This window comes from Penaeus vannamei, chromosome 5 (genome assembly GCF_042767895.1).
Source record: "Penaeus vannamei isolate JL-2024 chromosome 5, ASM4276789v1, whole genome shotgun sequence".
Taxonomy (NCBI): domain Eukaryota; kingdom Metazoa; phylum Arthropoda; class Malacostraca; order Decapoda; family Penaeidae; genus Penaeus; species Penaeus vannamei.
The window spans coordinates 5461197-5476196 of NC_091553.1; the positions used below are offsets into that span (position 1 = coordinate 5461197).

The 15000-nt window shown below is 35.6% G+C and overlaps 1 protein-coding gene across 8 annotated transcripts in view; it reads left to right on the forward strand.

Moving 5' to 3' along the window:
* LOC113802802 ((E3-independent) E2 ubiquitin-conjugating enzyme UBE2O) overlaps positions 1 to 15000 on the forward strand; it is a 30221-nt gene that overhangs the window by 10885 nt on the left and 4336 nt on the right. For 3 of the 8 annotated variants that reach the window (XM_070121751.1, XM_070121757.1, XM_070121754.1), the window contains 19 exons: positions 1763 to 1801; positions 1916 to 2083; positions 2285 to 2451; positions 2673 to 2878; positions 3466 to 3625; positions 3987 to 4141; positions 4266 to 4430; positions 4615 to 5007; positions 5136 to 5289; positions 6008 to 6172; positions 6305 to 6427; positions 6564 to 6870; positions 8439 to 8486; positions 10494 to 10657; positions 11527 to 11694; positions 11868 to 11961; positions 12121 to 12322; positions 12992 to 13098; positions 13210 to 15000. The exon at positions 13210 to 15000 is cut by the window's right edge and continues 4336 nt beyond it. In XM_070121751.1, the coding sequence (XP_069977852.1) occupies positions 1763 to 1801; positions 1916 to 2083; positions 2285 to 2451; positions 2673 to 2878; positions 3466 to 3625; positions 3987 to 4141; positions 4266 to 4430; positions 4615 to 5007; positions 5136 to 5289; positions 6008 to 6172; positions 6305 to 6427; positions 6564 to 6870; positions 8439 to 8486; positions 10494 to 10657; positions 11527 to 11694; positions 11868 to 11961; positions 12121 to 12322; positions 12992 to 13098; positions 13210 to 13466 (3242 nt within the window). In that variant the 3' untranslated portion in view covers positions 13467 to 15000. The remainder of the gene's footprint in view (positions 1 to 1762; positions 1802 to 1915; positions 2084 to 2284; positions 2452 to 2672; positions 2879 to 3465; positions 3626 to 3986; positions 4142 to 4265; positions 4431 to 4614; positions 5008 to 5135; positions 5290 to 6007; positions 6173 to 6304; positions 6428 to 6563; positions 6871 to 8438; positions 8487 to 10493; positions 10658 to 11526; positions 11695 to 11867; positions 11962 to 12120; positions 12323 to 12991; positions 13099 to 13209) is intronic. The other 5 variants (XM_070121753.1, XM_070121755.1, XM_070121756.1 and 2 more) reach the window with 3 other exon arrangements.

The following is a 15000-nucleotide window of genomic DNA, read 5'->3' on the forward strand; positions in this document are numbered from 1 at the left end:
AGTATGTTTTACAGCTGAGTATTCAATCTCTTGTTTTGAAAAAATGCAGTAAAGATTAATACTTCTGCGGGACTTCCAGAACATGTAGTCTTTACTTGTGTATAGCTGCTTAAGCTCATTGTATACTGGTACATGTTTTCTCTTTGGTAGTTTTTGGTGAATTATATTGCACACAGATGGCTCCACAAGTGCTTAGTCACCAGGGATTCAGTTGGTAGGGCTGATGTGACCTCACGTGATTTCCCTATAACGTGATATAAAAGAATACATGATTATTGATATCAATGCTGTTATTATTATTATTGTTATTATTGGCATTATGATTATTTTAATGTAATAGCAATGAAAGTTACAAACATATCTTCCCAAAAATCATGGAAAAGGGGGAACAGGTGAGATGGGTAAGGCTAGTCATTGGCTCCTTGGTGACTAAGTTCATCTATGAGTAAACTTACTAAATATTGAAATCACAGTGGACATGGCATGTACATCAAGCCATCCTAGCGCAAAGTATTAATATACAGGAGTTATGATAATGTGTGCAGTAGTTTTCAGATAGTCTTTATGATTTTGTATATTTACATAGTATGCATTTTATAACTTTGAAATTAGTTTATATATTTCTGTGGGTGGTGAGTAAAGTGCTTGAATGATTGTAAAAGGTTTTGAGATTTAATAGAAAGTAGAGTAAATTGGTGATATGCTAGAAATTTAAGTATTTTATCATTTTCTATCTATCTTCTCTTACCTGGCACAGAATCAGGTGCCTAGCAGAAGTTTTATATTGCAATATAGCTTGATCTAAGGTTGCTTCTTTACTAATATAAGGCCTGTTTAACTCCCCAAAGCTGTAAACCCTTCGGCTTGTCTGTTCCCCCAGCTGCAAAAAAGTCTTGATTTTTCTAGGTTCACTAAAACAAAATTTGGTTGCAGCCATTTGGAGAGCTTGATTTCATACCCTAGAAAATGTAGGTTTAATTCTCCTATCTCAGATATACAGAGTGTCAGAAGAACACACAGCTGAAATAGTTAAGACAGTTACCCCTCTTGTATGAATGAAAACAGAGAGAGGTTACCATGAATGTATAGATAAAACACACACTATTTATTTTATCATCTGAAACAATCAAATGTATAATTGGAAGCATTTTTATAAATTTCTTGTTTTATGAATAATAAATGATGATAGTATGCCAAGAGATATATGCATAATATGTGGTATTATTGTGTGTGGAGGATAAGTTTTGGGAAAGTCAGAGACTTTGGGTTTCAGTGGATGAAATATGTCGTACAGTACCAGAATTATGAGTTCATGCTCACTAAGTTTCATTCATAAGATGAAAAGGTGGGAAAACTTGACTGTGTGATTTGCTTAGGCAGAATAGAGCCTACAAGAGGAATAAAGGTATGGGGGTGATATTATGGGTGTGGTTGAAAGAAATTTGCCGTAAAGAACCGGATATATTAGTGGTCATTTTATATGTCGTGTTCTCAAAAAAAGAAATCCTACCAGCTTTCGACAGGCCTTTTATGATTATGGCAAATAGGACTGTGAGCACATTCTGCAGTCAAGCTTGATCTTGGTGAATAGGAATTTAGGGGTGTTAAAAATCAATGAAGTCTTTCATTCATTCTGTAGATATTGTGGTAGGGAACTGACTTGGTTTGAGATATGTACCCTGTCATGTATGTCATAAGATAAAATTTAGATTTTCAAGTGAGAGAATTTGTGTGTTTAGTGTTGTGCTTTTTTTTTTCACAGATGCCCCTGGTGCTCCTACATCAGTAGGTGGTATTAAAGGTAAGTCTCCACTTTTTTCTTTTTCTTACACAATCTGATGATTTTAAATAAGATTAATATAAAGCAATATACTTATGTGTGAAGGTAAATGTTGATCTTTTCGTGCACTTCTAGACACTGACGGCTCGCCTGTGGAAGGTGCTCTAGGTGCTGAAGGAGGGCTACCTGCGGATGATGATACCAAAGACTATAATGCTGATAGTGATGGATATATTGATGTAGATACAGATGAATTCTCTGACACAGCTTCAATTAGTAGTGGGGCATCAACAGGATCTGTAGGTGAGTGTCTGCTGATGTTATTTGTCTATTAAATTTTGCGAGGTCTATATTTGTTATTTCAACATCATTACTGTGATTTTAGAAATTAATTTGCAATACCATTACTGTGATTTTTTAGAATGATTTTGAACCCCTCTTATTATTAGCTGATAATTTCTGTGTTTTGTTAACCATTTAATTTTTATGCCCAAATGTTCACAGGGAGGCGAAACAAAAAGGGACCGGCATTGATGACAAAAATGATGAAAAAGCGCAAGTTGAAGAGGGCAAAAAGGAAGACCACCAATGAGGGGCCAGCAATTAAGACTGGAGATCAGTTGGTTGTAGAAACTCTCATGACAACATCTAAAGCAGATGTTGTGTGGCAGGTTAGTTTTGTTTGTCAGCTCGTTGTTGTTTAAGATAATAAAAAAAAATTGATTTTGCCTTTTTATAATTGATAGTCTGTCAAAAAAAGGCACTAGCATAGCCTTGCGAGTAAGGGAGTTTGTGCTATAAATCTGATGAATTAGAAAAAGGCAAACCAAGTTTTAGTAGCCTTCAAGTATTTATGTATAAACCTCTTTATTTTGATTTCATCACTCTACAGGATGGATCACTGGAGAAGCGTATTTTGTCAACAGTCCTTTATCCAATTCATCATTTGGACGACCAGGAATTCTTTCCGGGTGACTTTGTGGTGGAGCAGGACTCAGTCGATCCACATGAATATGGCGTTGTGCAAAGGGTTGATCATGCTGGGAGGACATCCATTGTGAAGTGGTTTAGAACCTACACAGCTGGAAACGAACCACAGTAAGTAATACATGGGAGGGACTCTCGGAATTATAACGATGTACTGCAATATCTCATTATTTACAAAACTTTGAATTGGTACTGTTATTGTAATTAATAGAGTTCAGATATTGGTACCAGGTACCAATATATAAACAGCGTATGTTTTAAAAGTCCATCAAGTCATTAAAGGACAACAGATGTCTTGAAATTTTTACAAAAATAAGATGTTTGAATTCACGACTGGTAACAAGATTTCACCTACTTACTCCATCCCTTGAATAGAAAAAATAATCATTTACTATTATTATCAAAATGGTTTTGATATTGTTATTATTTCTATTTGTATAATGTTGTTATCAATGATGATACTAATAAAGGTTAGAATTTCTATTTCCAAAAATTCAAGAAATGATATAAGTAGATTAGGTGTAGTTGTAGGCCTAACATTTGACTCCTTGGTGACTAAACAGTTCTACTACATCTGTATATAAAAAAGTTCATAAAAAAATGATAGCAGGCACTGCATATGTGCATGCACTTCTGGCAGTGACAATGGAAATAGAGAGTAGCTTTTGCCCTTACAATAGCTCTTTCCTCATTTTCAGGCCAGAAATGTTACGTGAACAGGAAGTGAGTGTGTATGATTTGCGTGACCATCCGGATTTCCGCTACCGTCCAGGCTCTGTAGTTATAAGAGTGGCCAATTTTGAAGAGTGTCAGACCTGTTCTACAGGGCAAGTTTTAGATAACTTTCCATCCGGAGAAGTGAGTAAAAGAAAATGACCTGGTTAAAAGTTTAGAGAGTTTTTGGTAAATCACATATGGCACTTTTGGTAATTCAGATATAGCACTGTGGAAAGTGTTTCCCGTGCACTCTGCAGGAAAAAAAATGAGTTAAGACCTAGGAAATATTTTAGAAACACACAGCATTAGGATATCATAAATGTTCTTAGAGAATTGTATTGATACGGTTTATCTACCTGTGTGTTTCTGGATAATTATGTTGAAAAATGACACAGCTTGTATGTGAAGGTAAATAATTTGTTAGATTTATCATTATAGTTGATAGCAAGTATTTCAGTAGTTTTGTGTCTGTTCTTTCAGTAGAAATAATCCTTGCCTACAGGTGAGTGTTTGGTGGGTAGATGGGAGGACATCAGTATGTTACCCTCAAGATCTGTACAAAGTGGGTGAGTACGACTCAGATGATGGAGAACTTTGGGATGACACAGCCTCAGATGAGTCGTGGGAGACAGAAAGTGAACATTCTGTGATTGCAGAGTGAGTGACTTTGGACTTTTATTGAAAGATATTTGTATATATGGTATTTGCAAGACTTTATGCATTGTCTCTTGTGTAAAACTGTTTTAATGAAGTGTAAATTCTAATTTAAACTTTATTACAGGGAGAGTGAAAGTGAAAGTGAGGGAGTACTTAAAACAAGACTTGTAGCAAACATTGAAAAAGCTCGTATAGCTATGAGTCGTCTAGAAGAAATTTTTACGCAGAATCCTGCTCTTCAGACCACAGCAGTAATGAAACAACTTTTAGATTGTTACAAAGAATGCAGGTAAGAGTTTTTGCTCTTGAGATTTTTGTTGTCAAGGGAAAGAAAATATATACATAGGAAGTTCATTTTTGTTTATGCTCATCACAAAATCAACTCAGTCTTGCCAAGATACTTTATTATAGATTATGAAAGCTTTGGCAAAAATATATATATATAATTTTTTTTATGCTTGTAATTTTTCCAGGTATATGGATAAGCTGATGGGCACGAGCTTCTTCCATGAAAGCAATTTCCAGGGACTCATAGAAAAGGTTCGTGAGCGTGGCAGAGCATCAACAACTCAGCGCATGACAGAGCAAATAAACCGTCTCTTCTCGGCCTCAGACTCGGAAGGTCCCCTCACTCCAATCATGAATTGTGGAGAGGGGAGCAAAGCTGTCACAGGGAATTTTGACAGTGCTAAAGAAGACATGTCCAAGCCAAATAAGGATAATCTGTGCAATAAGGATATGAAACACAACAAGGAGAGTGGGGGATCGTGCAACGCTGACAGCGACATCCTTTCCTCCAAAGATGCCATCCTCAGCAGCTCGGCCACATTGTCGGAGAATTTGGCTAATCTCAGCTTCTCTCAGGGGTTAGTGCTGAATTAGTTTACATTGATTGATACAATATATAACGGAGATATGTTTGTTTTTGAGTCAAGAAACTTGATGATTTGTTTTAATATCTTATTGATATATTTCGGTGTGTCTCTTTTTAAAGAAGAACCAGTAAATCTGAGAAGGTTCTAGATGGGGGACGAAATAGGGGAGGAGAGTTACGACATAAGAGAATGAGCGAAACTGATATGACTCTTCACGAGAAAGTCTCTTCGGATGCGCGTATGAAAGATTCCAAAAGTTGTAATGATCTGAAGGTAGGTATAATGGATGACTTTTCTTCTCTTTCTCTGTATATTTCCTTCTCTTTTCCTCTTTCCTTCTTTTCCTCTCTTTCACCTTATTACATTCCTGTTCCTCCCTCTTCCCCCTTCCTCTTCTTCTTCCTCTTCTTTCCCCCCTCCTCCTCCTCCTCCTCTTTGCCCTCCTCTTTCTCCTCTTTGCACTCCTCCTCTTCCTCCTCCTCCTCCTCCTCCTCCTCCTCCTCCTCCTCCTCCTCCTCCTCCTCCTCATTCTTTTCTTCCTCCTCTTCTCCCTTTTCCTCCTCCTCCTCTTCCTCTTCCTCCTTCTCTTTTTCTTCCTCTTTCTCCTCCTCCTCCTCCTCCTCTTCCTCTTCCTCTTCCTCTTCCTTCTCTTCCTCCTCCTCTTCTTCTTCCTCCTTCTCCCTCTCTTTCTCTTTCTCTTTCTCCTTCTCCTTCTTCTCCCTCTCTTTCTCTTTCTCTTTCTCCTTCTCCTTCTTCTCCCTCTCCTCCCATTCTCCCCTTCTCTCCTTCCCCTTCTCCCTCTCCCACTATCTCCTCACTTTCCTCTTTTCCCTCCCCTTCCCCTTCTCTCTTTTTTTTTTTTTTTTACTAATATCTAGCCTTGTCACACTCCTATCCCCTTTTTCTAAGAATGTAGCGAGTTCTGTTATAGATGTTTTTATAAATCATCTCAGTTGGCAGGAAGAATACAAGACAATTCTACTCTTTGAAGGTGTCCTCATCAGAAGTCATCAGCGGGGTAACAGAAGAGATCCGCACGTCTCACATGTGTGCTCAGCTGTGCTCTCTCATGAAGGCTCAGCTGCTCAAAACCTACGAGGAGGTCGTGTTCCGCTTTGGAGGCCACTTTGACATGAGTCTCATGCAAGCTTGTCAGGTACATTTTGAACACATTAGAGGAGCATTTGTTGTCTGTGTGTTGTGCGATATTTTAGAATTTGGGTTTCCTGTTATGTCATATGGTTTAGAGATCATGCTTATGTTATTTTTTAATCAAACTTCTATGCAGGATTCTGAGGGTGCACATGGGGAAACCAAGGATATCCTGCAGGATGATAACAAAGAGAACATTCCAGTGTTTATCGCAGAAGACATAGTTAATGAAAATACAACTACCATTGCACTTAGTCAGGTATGTTAACTTCAGATTTTTTTTATTACTATGTGGAAAATATGTGTTGGGTGGTTTGATTTTTTTCCATAATGATCTGAAAGTCTCAAGAACCTGTATATGTACAGTTATAAAGTAATACACACTTTCTCTGCAGGTTGTTCATCAAACTGTGATTCCAGTGGAGAAAAAGGAGGAAAACTATGAAAGCCTTGATGACAAACAGGCTCTTGATGTCAGTGCAACTAATAACGCCTCTCTTCTGCCGTCTCCTGTGGTGACCGATGACATGATCACCTCCAATGGGAACAGTGGAGAGACGACTGACAAAAATACCTTCTCTGACGACGCAGAAAATGAGGCTCTGATTGATTCCATTATTGCAAATGCTGTTGCAGCAGTCAACGGAGAAGTTGGGTCAGCATTTACAAGTGGATCTGATTGCTTGTCGAGTCCTTCTGAAGGTTGGTGTAGCTTTATTCTTTATCTTCCTTTCCACAAATGTTGTGAAGTTAGAGTTTGTCAGATTTGACCTGTGCAGAGATGTTAATTTTACTAGGAATATATTAGGGGTGGCCAATGTTTTGTGAGATATGATCTACTTTTTCTACAGTTACCCTGATGCAATCTACCAGCTTAAGATTCAAACATATTCCATGAGTGTAACTAACAGGATAACATCATTATAGATATAAATATAACTTATTCCCAGAAAAAGAGAAATATAATAATCCAAGTATCATGAGTACTTGGATATGCTATTGCAGCTATTTGCATGACAACTTCTGAAGGACGAATTTTGAACAGGTACAGTTGTGTGATTGACTTAAAACAGGTTTGTTGATCGACCAGTTGATTGCGATCAACTGGTTGGCCACCCCAGAGTTTAGATTTGTGTATTCCAAAGACCTGAAAAACAAGAAGAGGAACTGGTTATTTCTTGAGAAGAAATATTTTTGAATTTGGTTATTATGAGAAAGAAGGGAAATAACAGTACCATAACAATTATTTCTCTTGTTTGTTTTTTAAAAGTAGATTAAGCTACTTTATTTGTGTCTTTGTGTGTGTGTGTGCATATGTATGCATTTTGCTTATTTATATAGGTACAAGTATTATTATTTAATTCTATTAGTGTATGTGTAATTTGGTGTATGTATGTATGTGTGCATGTAGATGTAGGTGGGTGTGTGGTTGTGGATGTGGGTATGTGTGCGTGTATATATACATTTGCATTTGTGTATTTGTGTGCATTTGCGTGTGTGTATGTGTGTGTGTGCATCTGTGCATAAACATGTGCATGAGTTTGCGGTGTGTGTATTTGGAATTTTACGTGTATGTGTAGGAATGTGTAAATGAATGTGTGTGTCAGTGTGTGTGTGTGTTTTTGTTTGTTTGTTCTTATGTGCATGTGCTCAACCTTTTGTTCATATGTGGAAAATATGTGACTGTGGGTTTGTCTGTGTTTCTTAAACTGTATGTCTCTGCACAGCTTTTTATATGAATTGTGTTTTTGCATGTCTGGACAGATATATGCATATGCACACACATTGTGTATGTTCCTTTATTTACTCTTTATTTTTTATTGTGCATTCTGTTTCCAGTCAAATCCTCCTCTTTATACTTTTTTCTCTGTCTCTGATGTGATCAACAGTTATAATTTTATTATTATAATTATCACCAACATTCAGATTATATACATACACATCATATCATTTTGTTGATGATAATTGTAATTTCTTTCTCTGCATCTCCTTCCCAGTGATAAGTCAGCTCGATATCAATATCATCCTTTTTTTTTATTTCCTTTTCTCCTCTTCACAATTTTTGTCTTATGATCTGGAAAGAATGTATGTATGAAAAGTTTTCAACATGTATATTGAAAATGAAATGAAAACAAAAAGAAAAGAAAAGAAAAAGAAATCAGGTGTGTGTTGTATTGTAATGTCAGTGAACTGTCATTGATTTTGTTCACCCTGTCATGTGTTTTGTGTCCTTATCTACCTTTTCCGCTTGCCACATGCTGCACTGGTAGGCAGTGGACAGGCAGTAGGAAACTCCGAACCCAGCACTGAGCCTGATGGTGAGACCCCTGTTGCAAGTGTTTTGTGTATATAGGACACTGGTTATGCATGTGTATACTTGTACAATGGGCTAGTGATTTGACTCAGCATCAAGGAGTGAATGCTAAACGGCATACATTAAATTTCTTTAGATTTTTTTTGGAAAAGCTGTCCTGTAGTTGTGTGTTTGGATGATTTATATGTGTATATATTTTCTAAGAATGAAAAAGTTTAGTGTAACTAAGAATTTAAGCGGAAGAGGGACTTAATGAGGAAAGGTAAGTAAAAAGGGCAGTGATGATTGTGGCAATGAATTCATCTGTGTATTTGTAGGTATGTGTGGTTCTCTAGTTTTAGAGAAGTTATTGGTGAAGGATGATACATGGATATAGAAAAGTTATGAATGAGAATGAATATTTGCACAATGGAGATGTATTTGACTTTTTTTCGAATATGTCTTCATGAGAGATATATTTATTTCTAACAAAGATATATTCAAAACCAGTCTTATACATCTCTTGTATTGTGAAAATATTCATTCTCATTCCTACCTTTTCTACGTATGTCATCATGAACATGGATGTAAAGTAAATGTTATATAGAGACAGGTATTGTTGATTGGGTAATAGTTTTTGGTACTTTCTGTGTTGAAGATATGAATGGCGGTGAAGGGAATCTTTAGTCTCAGACTATTACAAGGTGAATTTTCCTATTGTGTTTGAACTGATTGAATATTTCTGTAAATATTACAGATCAATTCAGTGAATGTTTTGGTTATTGATGTTATATATTATTGTTATTATTATTATTATTGTTATATATTATTACTATTATAAGTATTATTTTACTTATTAGTAGTATTTTTAAGTCCATGTTCTGACTTTTATCAATTGCATTGATACATATATATTTGTACAGGCATATAGAAATATAATTAAGTCATTACATCAGACACTAAACAGATACAGATACAGACAGACAGACACATCCAGATAAATAGCCTGAATAAATGAATAAATGTCTCACTGACAGAGACAGACAAGTAGACTGACTGATTGACTGATAGTCAGACAGACAGACAGACATATGGATAAATACTGTGGATGGATATGTTGATAAAGTGGCATACATACATACATGTATACAGACAGGCACACACATGCACACATGTACATGCGTGTACCCTCCCCCCCCCCCATACACATACATACATTTATACATACATACATACATACATACATACATACATATATACATATATGCATATATACATACCTATATACATACATACATACATTCATACATACATACATTCATACATTCATACATACATACATACATACATACATACATACATACATACATATAGATTCAGCTTTGTATATGGAATTCATACACATAATATGGAGAAAGTTTTACTTTCCCAGACACACAAGTCATGTACCAACGCACACATAAATGCATATATAGCTATGCATGTATATATATTCTTTAGAATTAAACTATTGTTTATTTTATTTTTTTAAGATTCAGACAGTGAATTACATAAATTGCATATTATTTTTTACTTAGCTAGTAAATATGTGTAGCTGCATGCTTCACAGAAGTAAATCTGCTACCAGTAATATAATTTCCTTGTATTTCTTATGTAATGGGTTGGTCTGATTTTAGAATCTTTTATTACTCACTTTGAAGAAGCAGATAAATTTAGATCTTGTTGGGACTGTTGTGAGCCAGAAGATCTTTTAACAAATACGTAATGTGGTCAACTTTGTGTGAACAAGTGAATTTTTAATGTTTGAAGTTTAATGTATGTAATTTTTTTTTTTTTTTTTTTTTTTTTTTTTTTTTTTAAGCAGTTCTTGCTCCAGTAACAATAAAGACTGTAAGCAACAATATCAGCTAAATTGGGCAGTATTGAAGATAATAGACAAAATACTTAATTTTAAAGTTTTTTTTTTTTTTCAAGCAAGAAATTTTTCTTGCTGATGAGAGCCAAAATAGTTTTTCCTCTGCTTTTCATGCAGGTTTTGAAGTTTTGGAAGCAGCTCCAGACAGTCACAAGTTTAAGCTGACAATGTTCCAGCCAACCGACCCACCTCACTTCTACAGGACAGTGCGCAAGGAAATGAAACTGTTGAAGACCTCCCTCCCTCTAGGGATCTGGGTCAGAGGTTATGAAGACCGTATGGTAAGATGAGAGTTATCATTTCTAATTAGTGCATGTCTCCTCTAATTGCTACCATTTTTTTTTTTTTTTTTTACATTTTCATTTTTATAGCTTCTTCGTTACTCACCGTGTTGTACCAACAATGTGACTTATATATTATTGTATCATTTGTTTCCAAAACATGATATTAATGTTTTTGCAAATCAGAGATACATGATACTCATTTTGGTTGTATTTAGTGTGTTACAATCAGTATACAAGATGGAATGTGGTTTTATTGAGGGACAAAAAAAAGAAAAAGGAGTTTCACTCATTTTTGCAAATCTTATTAACCCACTAGCGCTGGTACATTTTCAAGCCGAAAATAATGGTGTCTGGGTGGCTTCAAAATTGGAGCAGGGGCCAGTCAGGGAACCTGCCGGTGTGCTGCCCGCCACAAGTGACGAAATCAGAGTGCAAGCCCTGATCTAGCGTCGCAGTGGCGGGACGCCCGGTATTGTTTATTTTTCTGTGTGTCTCATGTGTGACACTCTTCATAAGTGGGTTAAGATATAAGAGATCGTATGCAATTATTTGCAAGCAGGTACTCCCATGGCTTCAGTACTTCCCTTTTGTGTATCACCTTTCAAGACAGTCATACTGGTAGAGCGCCATATGTCAACCTGAGGAGTAGTTGACACGAGGAGACTGACCCTGTAAACTAGAGTCAAATGTTTATGTGCTCAGTATTACCCTTTATATAAAACAACAGCCAATCAGAGCACTTCATGTCCTGTTCATAATTAGGTAATGTCCCAGGGGATGTTAGAAGTGGGCATGAGGATACCTAAAAAGAACATCACAAAATGTAATGCATGCATCATAGTAACATGACTTTTTCTTTCCAACAGGATCTATATTCCGTTATGATCCGAGGACCAGAGCGCACGCCCTATGAAGATGGCCTCTTCTTCTTTGACTTCCAGTTGTCAGCAGACTACCCACGTGCACCACCTCTTTGTCACTATGTTACTTACTGCTCTGACAAACTAAATCCGAACCTTTATGAAGATGGCAAGGTACGCCAACTTTCCGAATGTTTTTCATTTATATTAGTGATATAAGATTGACCGAAAAACAATAATCATTAACATTAATCAAAATGAGGAGTAGATTATGAATAAACGGAATCATATTTTTCTCTTTGCCTCTTTTCTTGGTCATACAATTCTAACAATATATTGTGTTGCAGGTGTGTGTGTCACTGCTTGGTACATGGAATGGAAAAGGCACAGAGGTGTGGACTAGTCAGAGTAACCTTCTGCAGGTCATCATATCCATTCAAGGTAAGATGGTTACATGTTACAAGGAGAAAGTAAAAAGAACTGCTGATATCATATATTGATATATCTTATTTAACAAAATGGTTGTTTTTGAATTAGATTGAATAGTTGTAAGTACAATAGATGTAAATGTCTCCACTAACATATATCATATAATATTAGGGTTGATCCTGGTAAGTGAGCCATATTTCAATGAGGCCGGCTATGAGCGACAGAAAGGTACCCAGCAAGGGAGGGAGAACTCTCGAATGTACAACGAAATGGTGGTGCTAAAGCTTATACAGGCCATGGCGAAGGTTATACAAGCACCTCCTGACATCTTTAAAAAGGAGATTATTCAACACTTCCATAAGAGGGCTTTTAAGTAAGTCTAGAAAAAACTTTTATATACATTTTTTTTTTTGTTTTGTTTCATTTTTATAATAATTGAAGTTATCTCAATTCTGTGAGAGGGAATTCCTTACAAAATTTATTATGTAAACACTTCTGAAATGCATGATTTGCTTTTAAAAAAATCTTGTATTCCAAAACCTTTCTTTGATAATTGTTTACAAACATATTGCTGTGGTTGGGAGCAGGTCTCCTATACCTACTTTCTTTCTATTGTCTGTATAAATTTATCAGTCTCTTGTTTGTAATGTATTATCTAATATATGAGTTTCCCTTTCCAAAGCAGAATACCGTGAGTTTCTCTAGAGAGAGATTTTTTTTATCCTGTCAAAGTGTACGAATTCCAGACATCATTAGATAATGCATAATTGTAATAGGACATGGCAACTGTGTGTTAAAGCAGGATAATGATATTGTATCATTTCAAAGTTTTGATTCATTGTGTCTGTAATACTAGACTGGTTTCCAATTTGATCATGTAATTCATATTTGAAGGGCCAGAATTAAAGGATAAGATGTATTTTTCCATCAGACATATCTCCCTACCTTAGGAAAAGGAGTGAATGAACAAATAAACCAGAACCCATATAATGAATGTACGTTTAGAATTTGTTCTGATATTGACCTTGCGACTGCTTTACAGATTGGTGCAGAGACTTGAATGCTGGCTAGAAATATCAGAAAACCACAATGCTTCACATCCATTATCTCCCACAACCCCAACAACTTTCAGGGAGATATATCCATCAGGTATGATTTACACATTTTTATTTAGGCTGTTGTGTGCATATACTTGCTCTCATATCTTTCAAGTTTCAGGATGGTTTTTATGTTTATTTTTCCATTTTCCAACCCCCTCAGATGCTGGTGTTGAATTGCCAGAATTTCCACTGATTCCAGCTTCCAAAGGGTTCTGCATCACCCTACGCAAGACACTTAAACAATTTAAATCCATCCTTGAGTCTGTTGGCGTGTCGACAGACCAGAAACTCCAGGCTCGTGAGTTAGACAGCAACTTACCCAAAACTGCCGTTAGCTCCTCCAGCATTGAGACGAAAGTTGCTAAAGCCACGTATGTCGAGACGGAAAAGGAAAAAGTTGTCGGTGGTAACTCGTAGCTATTGTCCAATTTTAGCTTATTTATCCCTGTTATTACTAGTGTATTTATCAATGTTAATAATCAGTGCCTGTGTGGATTGTGGTGTTCGTTAAGTTTTGCAAATTGTGGACATTATAAGATCGTAGTCTCCTCCGATACAAATTTAGATCATTTTCCTTTCTGCAATGAAGCCAAGAGGAGATGATATTTTGCCCTCCCTGTGACTTTGTTTCGTTATTCTCAAGATTTCTTTTGATAAGTACGTAAATAAAGACGCTTGTGTTGGTGCACCATTTTCGATAAATCTGTTTATGGTCTTTCATATTTTCCAGTTTTTATGCATTTTCAAAATAGATTGTTGATATTGATACAGTATACAATTTCACTCAAGCTTTTCCAGCATTATCTTCACTGAAAAAGAAAATGGAGATGACAAATAATGGCAAAAATGGGAAATGATACACCATCATTAAATATTTTTTGTATTTTTTTTTTTTCTTTTTATTATAATTTCAATAAATTCTTTCAGTTTTTATGACTGACTTACAAGAAATTAAAGGAATCTCTTTATTAGTCTTATGATATTAGCAAGTATACCTTTTGTGTCATATGGCTAAGATTGATGGTTTTGTCGCATCAGATATAAGTCAGTTTCCGAAGCTGATTTTCTTTACAATTTTAAAGTGGTTGCCTAACCTTAGGTTTTCTAACCGAAACTGAGATTAAAACTATTTATTTGCGTGATCAGAACAATATAGGCTTTTTGAATTTGACTGTTTTAGGAATATTGTTATGCTATTTTTCAATGATCTATAGTAATTTTTGGTTGTGATATTGTTTTTAACAGTATTATAGAAAAGAAAAGAAAAATATCATGCACTCTAGCTGATTTCTCATCATGATCAGTGCTAATCGAATTCAGTTTCTGTAGAAAGAGAGCGAGAGATATGGCGAGCTGACTTTTTGAATGCACTATTTTTTGTTTGTTTGTTTGTTTGCGTATTTTTGTTATTCATACGCTGCCTTCGTACCTGCTGGAGAGGTCTTGGTGGCATAATTGGTCAATCACAGGTATCAAGTCGCAGATAACTTGTGTTTTGTGGTTGTCGGGAATCTTTTCTGGAGGTTTGTTTATTAATCTTGTGTATTTTTTATCGTATCAGTCATTATTATTTTCCTTTAGGGTTGGGGGGTGTCTTTTCTGATGTGATTATTGCTATTATCACTTTTTTTTTGGTATAAGAAATGTAGAATTTGATAATTTGATTGACATTTATTGCATTTACTTATTTTTTTTCTTGAACCATTTTACAGGAAGCTATTTGTTACGGAGATTATGAAGTTTGGTAATGGTTAAACTGTCAGAACTGCAAATAGTCTCTTTTTTTTTGGTTTCACTTAAATCTGGTTTATATTGGAATAGTATTGGAAGTGAACATTGGTAAGATATGTATATGGATTTATGAATCTTATTGATTCCTGTTGGAAAATTGTTATAAAAAGGAATTAAGGCTAATATTAAATTATTTTGTTGCTAATTGTGTCTGATTGTG